The 17,694-nt window shown below is 47.1% G+C and overlaps 2 protein-coding genes and 1 long non-coding RNA gene across 5 annotated transcripts in view; 1 reads left to right on the forward strand and 2 right to left on the reverse strand.

The window, feature by feature from the left end:
• Positions 1-3,101: 3,101 nt before the first annotated feature.
• The window catches only part of KLK8 (kallikrein related peptidase 8), a 48,241-nt gene continuing 33,648 nt past the window's right edge, over positions 3,102-17,694 (reverse strand). Inside the window, exon 6 of the mRNA XM_066374141.1 lies at positions 3,102-3,301. Coding sequence (XP_066230238.1) covers positions 3,146-3,301 — 156 coding nt within the window. The 3' untranslated portion in view covers positions 3,102-3,145. The remainder of the gene's footprint in view (positions 3,302-17,694) is intronic.
• Positions 8,170-16,190, forward strand: LOC136399192 (uncharacterized). 3 transcript variants are annotated; one of them, XR_010750111.1, is made up of 4 exons: positions 8,170-8,291; positions 8,667-8,727; positions 15,133-15,376; positions 16,023-16,190. It is a non-coding gene; the product is annotated as an uncharacterized lncRNA (long non-coding RNA). The 3 variants fall into 3 exon arrangements; XR_010750109.1 differs by having other exon boundaries at positions 15,133-16,190; XR_010750110.1 differs by lacking the exon at positions 8,170-8,291 and adding an exon at positions 8,357-8,543 and having other exon boundaries at positions 15,133-16,190.
• On the reverse strand, positions 8,811-14,088 carry LOC136399190 (kallikrein-9-like). Its single transcript, XM_066374139.1, has 5 exons — positions 14,031-14,088; positions 13,695-13,851; positions 11,234-11,502; positions 9,923-10,059; positions 8,811-9,480 (listed from the first exon to the last, which is right to left on the reverse strand). Exons 1-5 carry the CDS (start codon positions 14,071-14,073, stop codon positions 9,328-9,330), a joined length of 759 nt encoding a protein of 252 aa, XP_066230236.1. The 5' UTR covers positions 14,074-14,088; the 3' UTR covers positions 8,811-9,327.

Here is a 17,694-nt window from a genome sequence, read left to right on the forward strand (position 1 = left end):
TCAGTTTCACAGAGAAGTACATTTGGATAGTTTTTATTATAATAATGTTGGGATGAATTTCTTTGAATATTAATCTTTGCTCAGCGTCTTCATTCAAGAAGTATCCACTCATTTACTCAATACCAAAAACAATTCTGCTCTCTGAGGACACAGGATCAAGAAAACATCAAACATTCATTCCTAGAGGCTGTACTTCTTATGGGTGGAGACCTTGAGTAAAAAAGAAAAAATGTTAAATATACAAAGTTTGTTAGGTAGCAGCAGTTAGCCCTAAGGAGAAAAATAAGAGCAGAAGTAGGGACAGGGAATTACTGGTTTCTTTCCTTCTCAGGATCCTCTGGGGTTATAGTATTAGAAAAGATGGCTGGAAATATATCTTGTATATCTTCATGATCACACCTGAGAACTGGCACCTGCCCATCCTGACAGCTGTGCCTTGCCCTGGGGGATCTTGGACACTGATCCTGGAATCTTCTGATTTATCACCTTAGATTTGAAGACCGGTTTTATTCTACCTTACTGGATTCACTTTTTCCTTCAACTTCTTGGGAAACTTTGAACTTATCTATTTTGGTGTACCTGCCAAGTATACTTCTCTAAGCCCTTCCACCTACTTGGTTGCATGCGTGAACCAGGCAAAGCTAACAAGAGCATCACTCCTTTCCTAGAAATACTTATTGCTTCAAGAGTGGGGGATTCCGTTCAAGCTGGGCCCATTGGAGATCTTTCCTGGGACTAATATCAAGATGCCAAGAGAAAGGAGGTCTTGCTTTTTGCTGGGCTTGCTTAATTGGGTCTATCTGTAGCAGCTATGTTTCCTCCCCAGTTTACAGTGGCTAGAAAGAGGTACATAAGAGAAGGGCAGACATAAGAGGTGAACACCTGAGAAATATGGGAGAAACAGAGGCAGACAGAGGTGAACAGAGCAAGAGAGCAAGAGTGTGCCAGAGGGACAAAAAGAGAACTGATTGGCCTGACTTACCGTTTCAACAATGGGACTCCTGTATCCACGTCACTTCATCTGTCATCTTGAGGCAGGTCCACAGCCTTATTAGCCACCTGAGTGAACCAGTCCTCTCTTATGCATCAGCCAGTTTGAACTGAGGCTCTGACACTTGTACCCAAAGTCTCCCTGAATCGGCTGAAAGAAGCTCCCTGTCTATGTGGGTCCTTCCAGGTTTTGTCCATGTTTTGTCCTCTGGTCCTCTGCCACACTCCACAGTCTATGATTTTATGCCTGAATTTTTGGGTGATCTTGGAAAAACCCCTTCACTGCCTTGACTTCAACCATCCACCTACTTAACACCAGAAACCAATCTTCCAGTCGTTTCTGGTTTATGTTCCACTGGGGACATTTCAATATTACATAAATGTAGAATGATATGAAGGAATATTTCTTAGCTCTATAAGGCATGATGATGTAAGTTCATTATGTTTTAAAATTTTTGTCTTTTAGAGCAGAGGATTGTTAACTTTTCCTATAGAGAGCCAGATAGTATATATTTTAGTTTTTGAGAACTAAGAGACAAAATCAAGGATATTATGTAGATACTTACATACCAAGGGAGAAAGTAAGTTTCCACACATTTTTAATTGACATTATTCAACATATAATAACTATTTACTACACATTATTTTGTCATACGGTTTTATATTTAGCCTGTTTTAGTCTGTTTCAGCAAACATGATGAAATATTTAAGAAGGAAATGATAGCCAAATTTTCTTCAAAATATTCCAGCATTAAGGAAGACTGTAGGAGTGTGAGTGAAACAAGAACCCGTTTTGCATTGTTCATTGTTAAGACTGGTGGTGGCAGATGAGGGTTCATTATGCTATCTTCTCTATTTTATATAGGTTTGAAATTTTCCAACATAAGCATTGTTATAATTCTTTAGGCTGAGATGACCCTGAGATAGTCCCTTCAGACACACATCCCTTGCACCAGGGATTTAGTGTCAGGCATGAAAGACTTCCTCTGGATTTCTGGCATTAGTGGATTTCCATGGAGGGTGAGGAGGGCTGATGCATTCAAGGCATCTCACACATCCACAACTCCATCCACATGACTCACAGAACATGATTGAATAGGATTGGTCACCTGACCAGAATGCAGTCACACCATTGGTTATTCAGTGACCTGTGATGTGGCTGAAGAAGAAAAGGTAAGCTGAATCAATTAGATTTTCTTTCATGAAAATGTGCTCTGAGCAATTCTGGGAGAGTGGAGCAGGTGGTGGTTGAAGGTGACATTGAAAGGTTGTGAATAGAAAGAAAGATGGGGAGCATGGAGAAGCAGACACTGAAAATGCAGAAGCAGTAGAGATAGGAGTTATAACATTGAATAGATGAGTTTGATAGTTGTTAGCAAGAAAGCCATGGAACATACTGGAAGAGCCAGGAGATAGACCTAGAGGGGAGCCAGTCTGCATCTTGTTTGTTGTATTTTTTTTTTTTTTGCTGTCCTCACAAAACTACCCAATTCACACTCATCTTTTTCAATAACTGTCCCAAATTTCCTCTTCTTCACACTTCAGTTTGGAAACCCCAATAACGTCCCTCACTTCCCTCTACCACAGCAGTTATCTCCTGAGAACTCTAAGCTGTGAGAAGGTTGTTTTCTCCCAAGAGGAAAAAATTGGTGTCTCAGACTTCTGGGGGCTATCAACGTCTTTTACACAGGTGGTGGTTTTATGGGTGTTCATGAGTGTAAATTTAAGCTTTTTATATATATCCTGTGCCCTACTGTGCATATCTCAAAATTTTAGTAATGGGGGAAGTAGAGTTCCCTCCATCATGATTAAAAATACTTGAGCTGCTCAGGAAGAGGAAACATAAACCCTTTAAGTCTGTCTTTCACTGGACAGTGCACTGGATGTTAGAAAACACTTACATGTCTTCTGTCCTTTGAAATTAACTTTCCCTTTCTCTAAATTCTTCCAGGAGAAGGGGGTCCCTTCAGGTAGTGGTAATGGCTAGAGTGGCCATGGGGGTCCTGGTCTCTCTAGACCTCCTGCCAAGCCTCCCATCAGGAGCACAGATTCTGTCCCCCCACCCCTCCCAGCAGGAACAAAGCAAGACAGGCAAAGAGCCAGACAATGGTTTTAGCTTTATTTGGGGCGGGGGGATCCAAAGCTTGTCCTGGGCTCAGCTCCTGCTGCCTATGGTCTTCTTGATCCAGTCCAGGTAGCGGCAGAGGTTGGTGTAGACACCAGGTTTCTTAGGCTGCCCACAGGGGTCTGATCCCCAGGATGTGATACCTTGGAGAACACCATCACACACCAGTGGGCCCCCGGAATCACCCTGGAGGATGTAGGGGTAGAGTTTCACTTCAGATGCCCAGTTGTACCCAGCATGTAGTACCAGCTCTGTACCATGATTGGTCCCCTCTAGCCATTGGAGATAAGAGTATTGTCTCCTGGTTCCAACTGCTGGTTTGGTGAGAGAGATATTGAAAGAGACATGGGGCCTTTCATGTAGGAGGGAACAGACAAATCTAAGGATGGGGAGAGTAATCCTGACCAATAGGAAAGAGAATGCTCTGGAAGGTCCAACCTAGAGAGAAGACAGTGGGGACTGAGCTGATGTGTTCTGCATTCCTGACTTCAGGTGAACAGATCATTGACTCCAGTCACCAAACAGGAGATAGGGACAGGGATCTTTGAACACACACACACACACACACACACACACACACACACACACACACACACACCAATTGCAAGTCTTTTTGGGAAGACACCATTGTTTCTATAAACCCCCCTCATTTAGACTTCAAGACAGCTTTTGGAAAGAGGGATGTAGTTATTCATTCCATCATCCAGAGAAATCAATGTTAAGACAAAATCAGTCGGAAAATGACTATGTTTCTGGTCACTGGAGAAGAAGACATTGGAGCATTGTCTTAAGGTCCAATCATTGTCAAGGGAAGGGAATAAAGCCAGGGAGAACTTCAGGACTGAAGGTCAGCCAATGGGAAAGAGTGTTAAATCAGTGGATAATTGTAGGATTTGTCATCTTGGGGATGGGAGTCAATGAAGGAGCACTGAAGTCCATGAAACCATTTCCTGGACAACAAGGAAGAGAGAATTGTTCCCCTAAAACCAATCATAGTAGTAGGCAGCTGTGCTAGGGAACCCATTCAGGTGCCAGAAAGAAGTGACTGACTAACTGGTCAATGGCAGAGTCAGCACAAGTGTCAGGAACTAACACTCAGAAAAGAGAGCAGAAGGCTGTGTGCCCTCCAGCCTCAGACTCTCCATCATGGACTCTCCTCTCACCCCCTTTAACTGCCCCCACCCTGTGAACTGAACATCACTCAGCAGATGGGGATTCCCAAGAAAATGGCAGCAACTATCTGCACAGAAATTGTGGCCTCCTCTGAATCTTCTTCCCACTTTGTAGAGAAGGGAATGACCTCTTCTGGGTTCTATCTCTTTGGGGTCACCAACTGCCATGACTCCAGCCTCTACAGCGGTAAAAGAGGAGGGAAGAAAAAGGTTTCCGATTGGTTAATTCAGAAGTAATTTCCATTGGTTAATTAGGAAGTCACTCATCTGGCATAAATAAGCTCCTCTGCTGTCACCTGCCCAGACCATACCCTCTGTGACTTGCCCAGGATAGATATCTTCATATCTCTTTCAGGGAAAGATTTCCACTTCTGCACAGATGAGGGTGTCAGGAAAATTCTCTGAGGAGGTAGAGATTGTTAGTTACATGAGAGAACAACCTTTTCCTTCCATCCTTGTCTGGATCGAACATTTCTTCTGTGAATCCACAGATGTCCAGGGAAGTTTCTGAACATTTCAGGCCTCACTACTTTGCACCACATTAAACAAATCCATGGCTCCTGCTGTTTCCTTTTTCCCACCCAGAGTGTGACCAATGGACTCTACTGTTTGATTTTTGCTCAGTCATTCTCAGTTTAAGAATCGAGAGTGGGCCCTGGCCGGTTGGCTCAGCGGTAGAGCGTCGGCCTAGCGTGCGGAGGACCCGGGTTCGATTCCCGGCCAGGGCACACAGGAGAAGCGCCCATTTGCTTCTCCACCCTTCCACCGTGCTTTCCTCTCTGTCTCTCTCTTCCCCTCCCGCAGCCAAGGCTCCATTGGAGCAAAGATGGCCCGGGCGCTGGGGATGGCTCTGTGGCCTCTGCCCCAGGCGCTAGAGTGGCTCTGGTCGCAACATGGTGACGCCCAGGATGGGCAGAGCATCGCCCCCTGATGGGCAGAGCGTCGGCCCCTGGTGGGCGTGCCGGGTGGATCCCGGTCGGGCGCATGTGGGAGTCTGTCTGACTGTCTCTCCCTGTTTCCAGCTTCAGAAAAAAGAAAAAGAAAGAAAAAAAAAAAAAAGAATCGAGAGTGGGCTCTGTCCAGATAGTTGGGTTGGGTAGAGCATCATCCCGATACACAAAGGTCGCAGGTTCAATCTCCAGTCAGGGCACAGACAAGAACACATTGATGTTTCCCTCTCAGTCTCTTTCTCTATCTTTCTCTCCCTCATCCTCTCTCAAATCAATCAATAAAAAAATAAATCAGAGGAATGGAGGACTTGGAGGTGCCCCCTTGGGGACACCTCTGTCCCACTTTTTCCAGTCTTCCCATCTCCAGACCACCAGGATCTCAATCTCAGCTACATCCTACTTCTTCCAAATGTCACCTTCTCCTAGAAGTCTTCTCTGACCATTTTAATTAAAACACCACCCCTTCTTTACTCCCTATCTTCCTACCATGCACGATATTTCACTGTAGCCCTTAACTCTACCTCCTCTTTTGTGTTATATGTATTTGCTTATTTTTTATTCCCCCCTCCCACCGCCAGCATGCATTCCATAAGGATCCATATACAGCTTGGCACTTAGGGCCTGTCAGATCCTCACAAGTAAGTGTTGAGTTAATGACTGATACTCATTCTTTAATTATTAATTAATGAGTGAAATTCATCTTTCTTGTTAGCCTTTGACAATGGACTTGATGGGAAAATGTCTATCTGGCACTTTGATGTGTCAGAATTTCTCTTATGTGTACCATCTCATTTAGTCTTCACAACAGCTTTTGAAAAGAGGGATGTATTCACTCATTCCATCATTCACTCATCCACATAATCATTCAATAACTATGTATTTATTGAGCACCACCCTGAGCACTAGGAATACACAGTGAAGAAAATAGATGTAACACAAGCCCTTATAGAACTTATTGTAAAAATCTATTGGTTAGTTAACCCCATTTTGCAGATGAGGAAAGTGAGTTCAAGAGTCGGGAAGGGACTTGCCCTGAGAAAAATGGACAGTGCCACTGTTCACACAAATCTGCCTGGTTCCTGAGCAGGTGGGTTTTCCCATAATCTCATTTTCTTCCTAGAAATGAGAGTCAGATAGGCAGGGACGTGAATCCCGGCTCTGCGACTTCTTGGTGAATCTCAGTGCCTCTCTGAGATGAACCCCAGTTTCCTCACTGTGCAGCACAAGTTGGGGCTACATGGACTCCAAGTCCTAAAGGGAGCAACTCTGTGAGAGTCCAGAGTTTTTGGTCCAAGATGATGATGGAGCTGGGAATCTAGACAATGGGTCCCGAGACAGGAAGGGCTTGGGCTTTGAATTTTGCCAATGACTTGTAGTCCACTGGCCAACCAGCTCCTCCTCTCCCTGCTGCTACCCTGGGGCCTGGTAACAGTGCTTGAGCCTGAAATAATGTAGTTCTGGCCATCTCGAGGGCAGTGATCTGTCAGGTTGATGGGCTTCACTTTGGGCCCTAGGGATGCTGGACTACGTAGTCGAACGAGCATCAGATCATGGTTGTTGTCTCCACTGCTGTTGCTGTAGCCGGGGTGTGGGATGGACTGAGCCACAGCCTTTTCTTGCTCTGGCCCATTCTTATTCTGCAGGCTGTGATCTCCTAAGCGTACTGTGTACCTCCTGTAATGATGGGGGTTAGTCTGAGATCCAGCCACATCATTACAGCCTCCTCATTCTGGAGCCCAAGACCTGGCCCCTCCCCCCTCAGACCCAGGAGTCCAGGCCTTTCACCCCCTCCTCTCTCAGGCCTCCTCTCTTAGAGGCCCGACACCAAGCTCTCTCATTCTTGAGTTTAAGTCCCACCACCCATTTCCCCAAGCCCGGCCCACCTCTGCCCCAGGCATCTACTCATGGTTTTTTACAGTGGGCTGCTGTGAGGACCCAGTTTCCATCTACGAGGACACCCCCACATAGGAGCTGGACGCCCTGGAACAAGGCCGACTGCCAAGGCTGCGAATGGGGCTTGCACGGCTGGCTCCCCAACACTTTGGTCTCCTCTGCCCTCCAGTGTCCTGCAGCGAGAAGGAGAGGGTTGGATCCCCACTTCTGGGGCAGTTTAGGGGGGGATTGGAGGGCAGCAAAACCACAGTATGTTCAAAAGGACACACCTCCAGTTGTCTGTTTGCCTCCTCATGTGTCCAAACATTGTCAATGAAGGGCTCCCGGTTTGCACACGCGGTCGCAAGGATATACATGTACGCTCATTGAAGGCTAAAGGTGATCAATCAGAGCCACACACCCAAGCATGCTACCACATGCCTTCACATGCATCCATATGTTCCTACACTCCTGTGTGTATGTGCACCCCTCAGCCAGCAGCCTGCAGGCTTGGTACACTCATGCAAATTAGCAGCACAATCTGACACACTCCTACCTACGCCTACCAGTGCCATGCCCCTGTCTGCCTTCTCACCTGCACAGGCTTCCAACAGCAAGAGCAGGAACACTCAGGTCCACATGGCAGCAGCGGGTAGGCGTCCTATGCTGGGGCCTGGGGGAGGGAGAGCAGGGGCTGAGAATAGAGGATGGAGGAACCTGAAATCCTATTTGGCTCTAAGGGATGGGGAGGGAGTAGAGCATCCAGAGCTGTTCTTCTGGGTCCTGCGGGAGGCAGGGGCTGACACCTGGATTCTTGGGTCTGAGGAGAGATGGTGCTGCTGGTCTAGGTTTTTATGTGCCCGGAAAAGGGAGATAGTATCCTAGACTCCTGAATCTCGGGGAAGAGGAGGCTAGGGCTCAGATTCCAGGGTCTTGAAGGAGGAACGGATCTGAGGTTAATGCCATGGGTCTGAAGGAGGAGGGGTCTGGGGTGCAGATGTCAGTGTGGGAGACTTGACAGAGTCCAGGAGGCGGGGTCACCTACTGATTCGTCCCCTGTGGAAGAGGTCCCAGTACTTCATCTCTGCCAGGTCCGGAAATCTGGAGCCTTTTAACTGGGAATCCCCGCCTCCTGCTCCGCCTCTTCCTGCGCTGGAGCTGGCAGAGCGTCCCTGGGCTTGAGTGAGTAGGGACTGAGGGGCGGAAGGGACATTCTTGAGGGAGGAGGGGCTGGAATCTCGGGCAGGCCAGGGAGAGGGGCTCAGTGCTGTGACTCCTGGGCCTGAACCAGAAAGGGCTGGGGGCTCGACATCTGGGGTGGGAGGAGGGGCCGGAGCCCCGGATTCCTGGGTCTGAGGGAGGAGGGGCTAGGGGCCCTGGACTCTGAGCCTGAGGAAAGAGGGGGCTGCTGCCAAAACCCCAAAGAAAAGAAAGGCAAGTCTTCGTGGTTCCAACATCTGAAGGCGGAAGGGCCCCGCCCGCTGTCCCCTGAGAGAACCGGGATCTGGGAAGGCAGGTTTGGGAGGCACCGTGACCTGGTTTCTCTTCCCTGAGCAGAACCCAGGAGGCTTGCTGCAACAGAACTGATGGAGACAGACTTCAGGCAGGACGGACTAAGGTAAGGGCTCAAGGGAAATATTAACTCAGAGGCGTTTCCAATCTGCCCTCCACAGCCCATTCCGTTGCCCTTCCTCCATCCCACAACGCAGCCAGAAAGAAGAAACAACTACGTGCGTTTATTGCAAAATCATCCATTGTATCTGAAGAGATCGAGAGCCTCCCATTCACTTCTCCCAGAACCCCTGGTCAGGAGGGGTGGAGCCACGCCCTTCCTGCGTTCTACTGCGGGAAATTATAGCGCCCTTGACGTCATGGGGCGGGGTCTCTGCGGAGGAGGCGGGGTCACACGGGTAAGGTCCAGCGGGAACGTCTCATTGGGCAAAGTTCCGAGGGGAAGAGCTATTTGCTAGATTAAGTGTCTAGGTCAGAACCACCTGGCAATGCTGTTCCACATGAAGTGACAGTTCTTGGGTGAAATCATTGAGATTGGGACATGATGTTGGAGATGTCTCCCTAATTTCATCCCGAGGGGGCGGAGCCTAAATATCCCAAAGGCTTCTCTCTAGAACTGCTGATGAAAAGAGCGGAGACTTTTGAAGCTGGAGACCCCCTTGGCTTGCGCCCACCGTCCTCTCTTGGCCATTCAAGGCACCAGGGTTCAATTTTTCTCCATCGTTGTTCTGATCCAGTGCACGTAGTGGCATACGCTAGTATAGACGGCAGGGCGCTGGGGTCTGGAGCAGGGCTCCGCACCTCCAGACACCACACCAGCCAGAGCCCCATGGCAAACCAGGGGGCCCCCAGAGTCACCCTGTGTGCGTGAGAAGAGCAGAGAAACTGTTAGACCAGTCTAATTATGACTACTTCCTCTCCTGTGCATCCCCAGTTTGTAACTCCCCTGATACCTGGACATCCAAGCCTCCAGGACCTTCCCCCCTCAGACCCAGGAATAAAAGTTCATAACCTCTCCCTTGGACCTAGCGTTTTGGGCCCTAACACCTTCTTCCCCTAGGACTCAGAGTCCAGACCTCCAGTTTCCTCCTTCTTTAGATCCAGAAATTCTGGTATTGCCCCCACCCTCTCCCAGGACCCTGATGTCCCAGGGCATACCATCCTCCTCCTCCTCCTCCTCCCCCTCCTCTCCCCCTCCTCCTCCTCCTCCTCCTCCTCTTCCTCCTCCTCCTCCTCTTCCTCCTCCTCCTCCTCCTTCTTCTCCTCCTCCTCCTCCTCCTCCTCCTCCTCCTCCTCCTCACCTGGCAGGATCCCCTGCCTCCCTCCCACACGCCAGCACAGAGCATGCTCTTGGAGATGTGGCCTGGATAAGCCCGACGGCAGAGATGAGGCTCCAGGATGCTGATGTTGGCGCACTGCAGCGTGACTGGGTACTGCACTGTTGGGGAAGGAGGTCATAGAGGATCAACAGCTGTCCCTGTCGCACTCAATGCACACATCCTTTCTTAAGAAGAGACAGTGACACAGAGACAGAATCACAACATGCAAGAGAAACAGATATATATGGAGAGGGAGAGAGGGAGGAAAATAGAGAAACAGAAAGATGCCAAGAGCCAACAGTCAAGAAGAGAAACATATATACTGCTCACAAAAATTAGGGGATATTTCAAAATAAATATGAAGCTATAAAATATCCCCTAATTTTTGTGAACAGTATATAAATTACATAGAGAAAAACAGAGACCATGGGAGGAGCTAGGAGACTTCTTAGGGTGAAAGAAATTCTCAGAGGAGACTATGAAAAAATAGAAACAGGCCAGAGATATTCAGTGAGAAGGGCATGTGTTAAAGCAGTGGAGGCTATTATAGGGAGATGGTCATTGATAGAGATGAAGATTTAGAGATAGTAGGTGGAGATGGAGTTGCAGCATATAGAGGTAGATATGGATGTAAATGTACATATATCATATATCCATCTATTGATATATAACATATGAGTGCAAACTCAGATGCATCTAGAGACTCCATGGGTAAATGGAGTGGGGGAGGGGAGGACAGTCCAGGTATGGTGAGCAGGGGTCCACCTTCACTCTCTCTATCCGACAATGGTCACTATTTTGGGAAAGTGAGCTCAGCAGCATTGCCAGTTCTTCCCAAGTAAATCCAGAAACTTGGCTTTTATGTAAAATCTCCAGGTTTTAGATGTTGGCAGCAACAAATTCAGACTTATTTTTTTAAGACACTTTGAAAACCAGCACTAATGTGGAAAGCCAAATGTGGCTAATAGGTTATTGATTTGTGACTGAGAGATGTAGGCCTTGTTACCATTCTAAGAGATGTGTATTTTCACATTTAAATATCTTGAAATAGGGATATGTCTTCCCGTAAATGGTGTCACATGAGGATCAATGGGTCCTTTTCCCCCCTTTCTCAGTGGGTTGTGAAATAACGATTGACCTTATAATTTATAACATCTTAGATTTGATAAAATATGTGGGTGGATAGATAGCTAGATAGTTAGAGGTTAGACATAAAAAGGCAGAGACAGAGAAGGAGAAGGGGTTTAGACCATCAGCATGAAACAAGGGAGTGAGTCATGGGCAAGGCTATACCCTTGGGACTGGACACAGCCCCCCAGCCTGAGATGAGGCACTGGGTGCCTGGGGGGGAGAAGCAGGTCTTGCTGAAGTTGAGGGGCTGTACAGCAGGTCCCAGGTGTGCCTTCCTGGGCAGACGGATCAACATGATGTCGTCGTTGTGGTCTTGGGCACTGAGATCTTTGTTGAACCCGGGGTGGGGGAAGAAGTCTGTGACCCGAAACAGCTGCTCTGGACCTTCCCATTTCCAGAGGTGGTGCTCCCCAAGGCGGACCCACAGATACCTGCTGGGACAAGGCTCAGGGGTCAAGATGAGTGTCCACCAAGGTGTTGTGCGACTCTCCACAAACTGGATATCCTCTCTTGGTCCCCATCATTTATGTGTGACCCAAGAGTTCTGATTGATTTTAAGCAAGGCACACACCCTCTCTGGGCCCCTGCTCTCCACTTTAACCCTTTGTCTGCCTCTGCTTTCTTAGCTGTCTCCCCAAAGTCACACCCTTTCCTAGGTCCATGCCAAGTGAACCTCCTTCTTCCTTGCCCCTCCTGGAGCCTTGGTGGCAACCTGGGTCCCCTGGAACCCTGTAGGCACATGGGTGCTCTTCTTACAACACAACAGCCCCACCCCCTGTCCCCACAGGTCTGGTGACTTCTGTGGGGAGTGGCTCTGTGTGTGTTCTGGTGTGTATGTGTGGAGGGAGATGGCATATGGAAAATCCCCAAATAGGGGTCATCTGTAGCTTCAGGCTTTTCCTGTCTGCCATATCTCTCACCCCTCAATGTATTTCTTCCTGAGGTCTAACCTCAAGCCTTCTCACTGTAGTTCTGGTCCACTTGTTCTGTTCTGTTCATGCCCTGGACAGCTGGGGACCATCTGGGATCCACATATCAGCCCCCAACCTCTGACCTCTCAGGTTAGAGACCAGGCTAGTCACTGAGAAGTTCAGGTTTGTGTAGTATAAGGTTATTTTTATCCCTTTGCCTTTCTGTTACCTTGCTGCCTTCGCTGCATATCTGGGAAATTAGCCCTTCCCCACCCCGACTCTTTCTTGCCCCTGAATTCTTCCTTACCTCCCTATCTCTTCTTTTCTCCTTCTTTGTCTTTGGGCTGAAATCTAAAGATTTCCTTTCTATCCTGGTGTACAGAACTTGAGCTGAAAGAGGCCCCATCATGGAACAATGCATGATGGGAAATTCCCACATAGCATCCTGTAGGAGCAACTTTACTTATACTTCCTTGCTGGACAGAACATTGGAACAGGATGTACAGACTTTTCTAGAGATATGTAGACAGTATTTCTGCCTCAGGTAGATTCTAGGATTCAGGCACCCCAGGAATCCACAAGTTCTAGAACTCTACAAGGCTCAAGTTCTAGAATATTATGGATCCAAGATTGTAACGTTCTAGATTTCTCTGGATCAAACATGCTGGAATTCTTAATTTACTTTATGTAAATCTATGACCCAATGAGCTTAGAATTCTAATACTTTAGGGCAATAAGACTAGAATGTCATCATTCTAGAATTCTATAAATCTATGATTTTGGAAATTTAAAAATCTAAAATTAAAATATTTTGATACTCTAGAATTCTTTGAATTAAAAATTTGAAGAGTTAAAGAATTTGGAATAATAGCATTTTGGGATATTAAATTCACCAAATTCTATACATTTATGAATATAAACTTCTAGAATTTTCTTAGTTCGCTATTCTGAAATTCTATAAGTCACAGTATTCCAGGATAATGTGAATCAAAGATTCTAGGTCTTAATCATCTATATTCAATGAACCTAGCCAGATTATTCTGAATCTAAGATTCTAGTATTGCTCTATGCAATACCACTATTTATTGAGCACTTGAAATGAGTTAGTTCAAATAGAGATGTGTCATATGTATAAAATACATGTTTGATTTCAAAGGCTTACACCAAAAAAAAAAAAAAAAAGAAAAGAAAAGAAAGAAAGAAACTATGGCAGTCAAAGATATTTAAACATTGAGTACATGTTATAATAATATTTTGAGTATATAAAGTTAAATCTATTATTTAAATTAAATTTTGTTTTCTGTTACTTTTTTAGTGTGTCTACTAGACATCTATTTACATGACTAACATCATATTTCATGGGCAGTGCTGCTCCAAACACTGAGATTCTAGCAGTGTCTGAATCCATACATTCTAGAATTATCTGAGGCTAACATACAATCTCATGGACTCAAGATTTTAGGAGTCCAAGATCTGGATTTCTCTGTGTCAGAGTCTAGGACTCTTAAGAGTATAAATTTTGAATTGTAGACTCTTAGAACCAGATTATTTAAAACTCTAGAATGAAGAAAAGTTGACTTTTTGTAAGTCCGAGTTGAACTTCTGAGAGCACTAGAGGCTCAGCTCTTCTTGCCTACAACTCCCTCCCTCCTCTACCAAAGGCACCCTAACCCTTTCCTTACCCCCAGGCCCTGCCCAGAGTGGTCACTCACCGCTTGTGGCAGTGGGCAGCTGTGAGCAGCCAGCGGTCACTGATGAGGGTCGCTCCACAGAAGAGGTGGGTGCGGTGGAAGAGTCCAGCCTGCCAGGGCTGAGAGTTGGGTTGGCATTCCTGAGCCCCAATGGCTCTGGTGTCTGCCCGGCTGGTCCCTGGGGGCAAGTGGGAGGCAGAGGGGTCAATGAAGAGCAGGTGAGAGGGCTGGGGAAAGATGCTGAGATGCCAAAGGGGCAGGAACAAAAGGCTGGCGGTGAGAAGGGCGATGAGGAGAGACAATTGTGGCAGCAAAGGGGCAGCGGGGTGAGCAGGATGAGCAGGGTAGGAGCCTCACCTGCCAGGAGAGAAAGCAGAGCACAGACAAGTCCCAGCTTCATGACCTCTGGGCGCCTGGACCCTGGAGCCCGTTTCTAGTATCCCTGCTTCTTTATGGTAAGCCATGTCATCTCCTTCCTCCTCCCTGGGGCCACCCTCTGATTAATTAGAATTGAGAAATGTCACTGGGGGAGGAGGAAGCCCTGGGGCCTTGTTTGGAGGCCCTGAGAAGGGAGACCATACAGAGGGACCCCCTGTTGGGAAGAGCTGGTTGGCCGCTGAATGAAGGCTTGGCTACATAGCAGAGGGCGTCTAAAATATGAAATCCTCTTGGGACTCCCACAAAGAAGAGGAGCCCTCATTCTTCATGACTTCTCAATGCAGGCTCTAGATACAGGATATTCTGTGGCCTGGAGGAGGAAGTAGGTGGGAAGGAAGATCCTGAAGGCGGGGCCCTGGGTTGGAAGCAAGTTTATCTAATGAAGCTGTGGTGAGCTGGGACCAAAGCACAGGAGCACTGCCCAGAAATCAGGCTGGAGGAGGTGGGAAGAACCAGAACTCAGAGGGAAGAAGCCACACAAATAGACAGGATGGGGGTGCCGCAAGGAAAGAGAAAGAAATAAGTTAGAGAGGGAGTTAGAGCACAGAAATATCCAGGGAGAGTAAGAGAAAGAAGAGAGAGAGAGAGACGGACTCAGACTGAGGGGGGCAGAGACCACAAAGATGTTTGAGAAATATAGTGCCAACCAGATTAACCCACTCTGTTATAACCCACTCCCTTCTTCACGTCCTCAGCAGCGCCAGGACCCAGGTGGTCGACCTGCCTGGGACTGAGCACATTTCCCTTTTTCTTATTACCACCAGATCTTGGCTAAGTCTGGAGAACATTCTCTTGTTTTTTCTCACTCCCCTCCTCCCCTCCATTGTCCTTTCCATCACCCCATTCTTACTGCCTCTCCTCCTATCCCTTATCATCAGGTGGGTCACCCCGGAAGGGCCAAGCCCAGGTCTGATTCATCGCTGTGCCCTCAGAATCACCTAGTTCCGGCTGGGCTCATGGGAGGTTTCAGAATATGTTAATTGAATGGGTGACTGTCTTTCTCAAGATCCTTTTTTTCCAGGTGAACTCCTACTCATCCCTCAAGACCCAACCTAAATATCCCCTCCACTGGAAAACCTTCTCTGATTTCTCCAGAGTCTATTTATTTCTCCCATGAGCACTCACAACCACCTCTGCTTGCCACAGCCCTGATGAACATGCGTGGCCTGTGTTCCCTGCAAATGCATCTTCAGTTGGATGCAATTGATGCATGAATTCTGGACCTGGACTACCTGGGTCCAAATCTCAATGCTGAAAATTATTAGGTGTGTGAACTTGAGCGAGTCACTGGACCTCTCTCTGTTGTCCATCTATTAAGTAGCAATAGTAGGAAGGTTGTAGAGGGATTGGTGAATTAGCATTAATGAAGTGGCTGGCACATTGTAAGCATTCGGAAAATATATGGGACTACTGGGAGCTACGGTGAGCCGGAGGGATCAGATGGTCACCACCGCGTCGATGGGGATAAGGGGAGATGCATGCAGGGGTAGGGGACACGCATGGCTGCCCCCATTCAGGAGCTTGGCCTTGGCAGCAGAAGGAGGCTTAGAAAATTCTCAGTCTCTCTTTATCACTCTCCCCAGCCTTGGGAGAGGGACATTTGCCTGTCAAGGATGGACTCCTGCCATGCAGATAAATGGCCACATGGGTGGCCTTTGAAGATTTCAGCTTGGGGCTCCCACATAGGGCCAGAGGTCCATGGGAGGATTTAAATTTCCGTGAAGCAAAGCATGCCCCTCCTGCAGCATCTTGGTCACTCCTCTGCCCTGTACCCTTTGTGGACAGAGAAACAACCGGGCTCACTTGGTTTCCTGCTCCTAGGCTCTGAGAAACATCGTTATCGATATAGAAACGGTAATCATTGCAACAATAAAATGAATGATTGTCTTTCTCAAGATCCATTTTTTCCAGGTGAACTCCAACTCATCCATCAAGACCCAACCCATCAAGACCCAACCCATCAAGACCAAATAAGGATAGATTAAATGTATAGATAAGTGTTTAAGTGTGCAAATAATGAAAAAATAAGTGTATAAACAAATGAATAAATGTATAAATAAATAAATGTATACATAAATCAATAAATAATTTAACTACATAAATTTAAAACTATATATTATATAGTATGTCTGTGTGTCTCCTACAGAGCCAGGCACTGCCTTCTATGGCTGGTGTTGTCTTATTCCCTCTCCAGACAAGGAGGTCTTGAGACTAACGACTGAATACGCACCATGTGCTAAGTGCCGTACAACCTGCTTTTAAGAACATCTCACAGCTACCTTTATTGATATTGACTCTGTACCTAGCAGGTAGGAAAGCATTTCCTGTATAGTTCCTCATTACTTCTCACAAAGAATCTTTTCAACCTCTAATTCACAGTGTGTGTGTTGGGGGGTGTGGGGGGGCTTGAAGTAGAGCATTCCAGGTCACACAGGAAGTGATAGCAATACAGTTCCTTCTGTAACTGGTGAACTCCTACTTATTCTTTAAAATGTCACGCAATGAATGCCTCCTCATCTGAGAAGACTTCCCTCCCTGCCTCCTTTGGGAAGAGTCCTTGGTCCCTCCTTGGACCACTGTATTTTTTTCTGTTACAGCAATGATTTATTTGTGTGTTTTTTTAAATTATTTAAAATTTATTTATGTATTTTTTTACAGAGACAGAGAGTCAGAGAGAGGGATAGACAAGGACAGACAGGAACGGAGAGAGATGAGAAGCATCAATCATTACTTTTTCATTGCGTGTTGCAACACCTTAGTTGTTCATTGATTGCTTTCTCATATGTGCCTTGACCGCAGGCCTTCAGCAGATCGAGTAACCCCTTGTTGGACCCAGCGACCTTGAGTTCAAGCTGGTAGGCTTTTGCTCAAACCAGATGAGCCCGCGCTCAAGCTGGCGACCTCGGGGTCTCGAACCTGGGTCCTCTGCATCCCAGTCCGACGCTCTATCCACTGCGCCACCACCTGGTCAGGCAATTTGTGTTATTTTTTTAATTCAACAATGTTCTGAGTAGTCCTGTATGCCAGGAACTGTATTAGGTGCTTAGAAAACCACATGAATAAATCGGAGCCCTGCCGTTGTGGACAGGGTGAGAAAAGGGAGGAGACAGATCATTATACAGTAGGCAAATAAATGAGATAATTTCAGCTATAACAAATGCCTCAAAAGAAGTAAAGCAATGGACTGGTGACTTTGGGTGGGGGGGGGACCCTTATGGAGGGGAATCCTGGAAGGCCTCCTTAAGGAGGTGACCTTTGAGTGGAGCTGTGAATGCCAAGAATGTAAGGCTCGCCTGTCTCCCTGACCTGACTGGCAGCTCCTTGGGGTTAGGACCCAGTCTGACTCATCTTTAGGATCTGACGTAGGTCAGAGTTCAGTAAACACTTGAGGCATGACTAAAGGATCAGGTGAATTGCCTTTAAAAATGAATCAAGTTTTCGAGTTAACACCCACTTTGCTTATGATCCTTGCATTACCAACTCAGCTGAAATGCCCCCTTGCTGTTTCCTGGGTGTGCTAATGGGAGCGGAGGAAGAGTCAGAGGAACGGACTGTGCACCATCCTTCTGTGGCCAGTGAGGGC

Source organism: Saccopteryx leptura, chromosome 3 (genome assembly GCF_036850995.1).
Source record: "Saccopteryx leptura isolate mSacLep1 chromosome 3, mSacLep1_pri_phased_curated, whole genome shotgun sequence".
Taxonomy (NCBI): domain Eukaryota; kingdom Metazoa; phylum Chordata; class Mammalia; order Chiroptera; family Emballonuridae; genus Saccopteryx; species Saccopteryx leptura.

What these genes read in the sequence shown, in the direction of transcription:
- LOC136399190 (XM_066374139.1), bottom strand. Translation starts at nt 14,073, where the DNA reads ATGAAGCTGGGACTTGTCTGTGCTCTGCTTTCTCTCCTGGCAG. An exon ending in GCTGCCCACTGCCACAAGCG is followed by an intron (nt 11,503 to 13,694) that starts GTGAGTGACCAC and finishes TTGTCCCAGCAG; the next exon opens with GTATCTGTGGGTCCGCCTTG. An exon ending in GAGGCAGGGGATCCTGCCAG is followed by an intron (nt 9,481 to 9,922) that starts GTGAGGAGGAGG and finishes TCACGCACACAG; the next exon opens with GGTGACTCTGGGGGCCCCCT.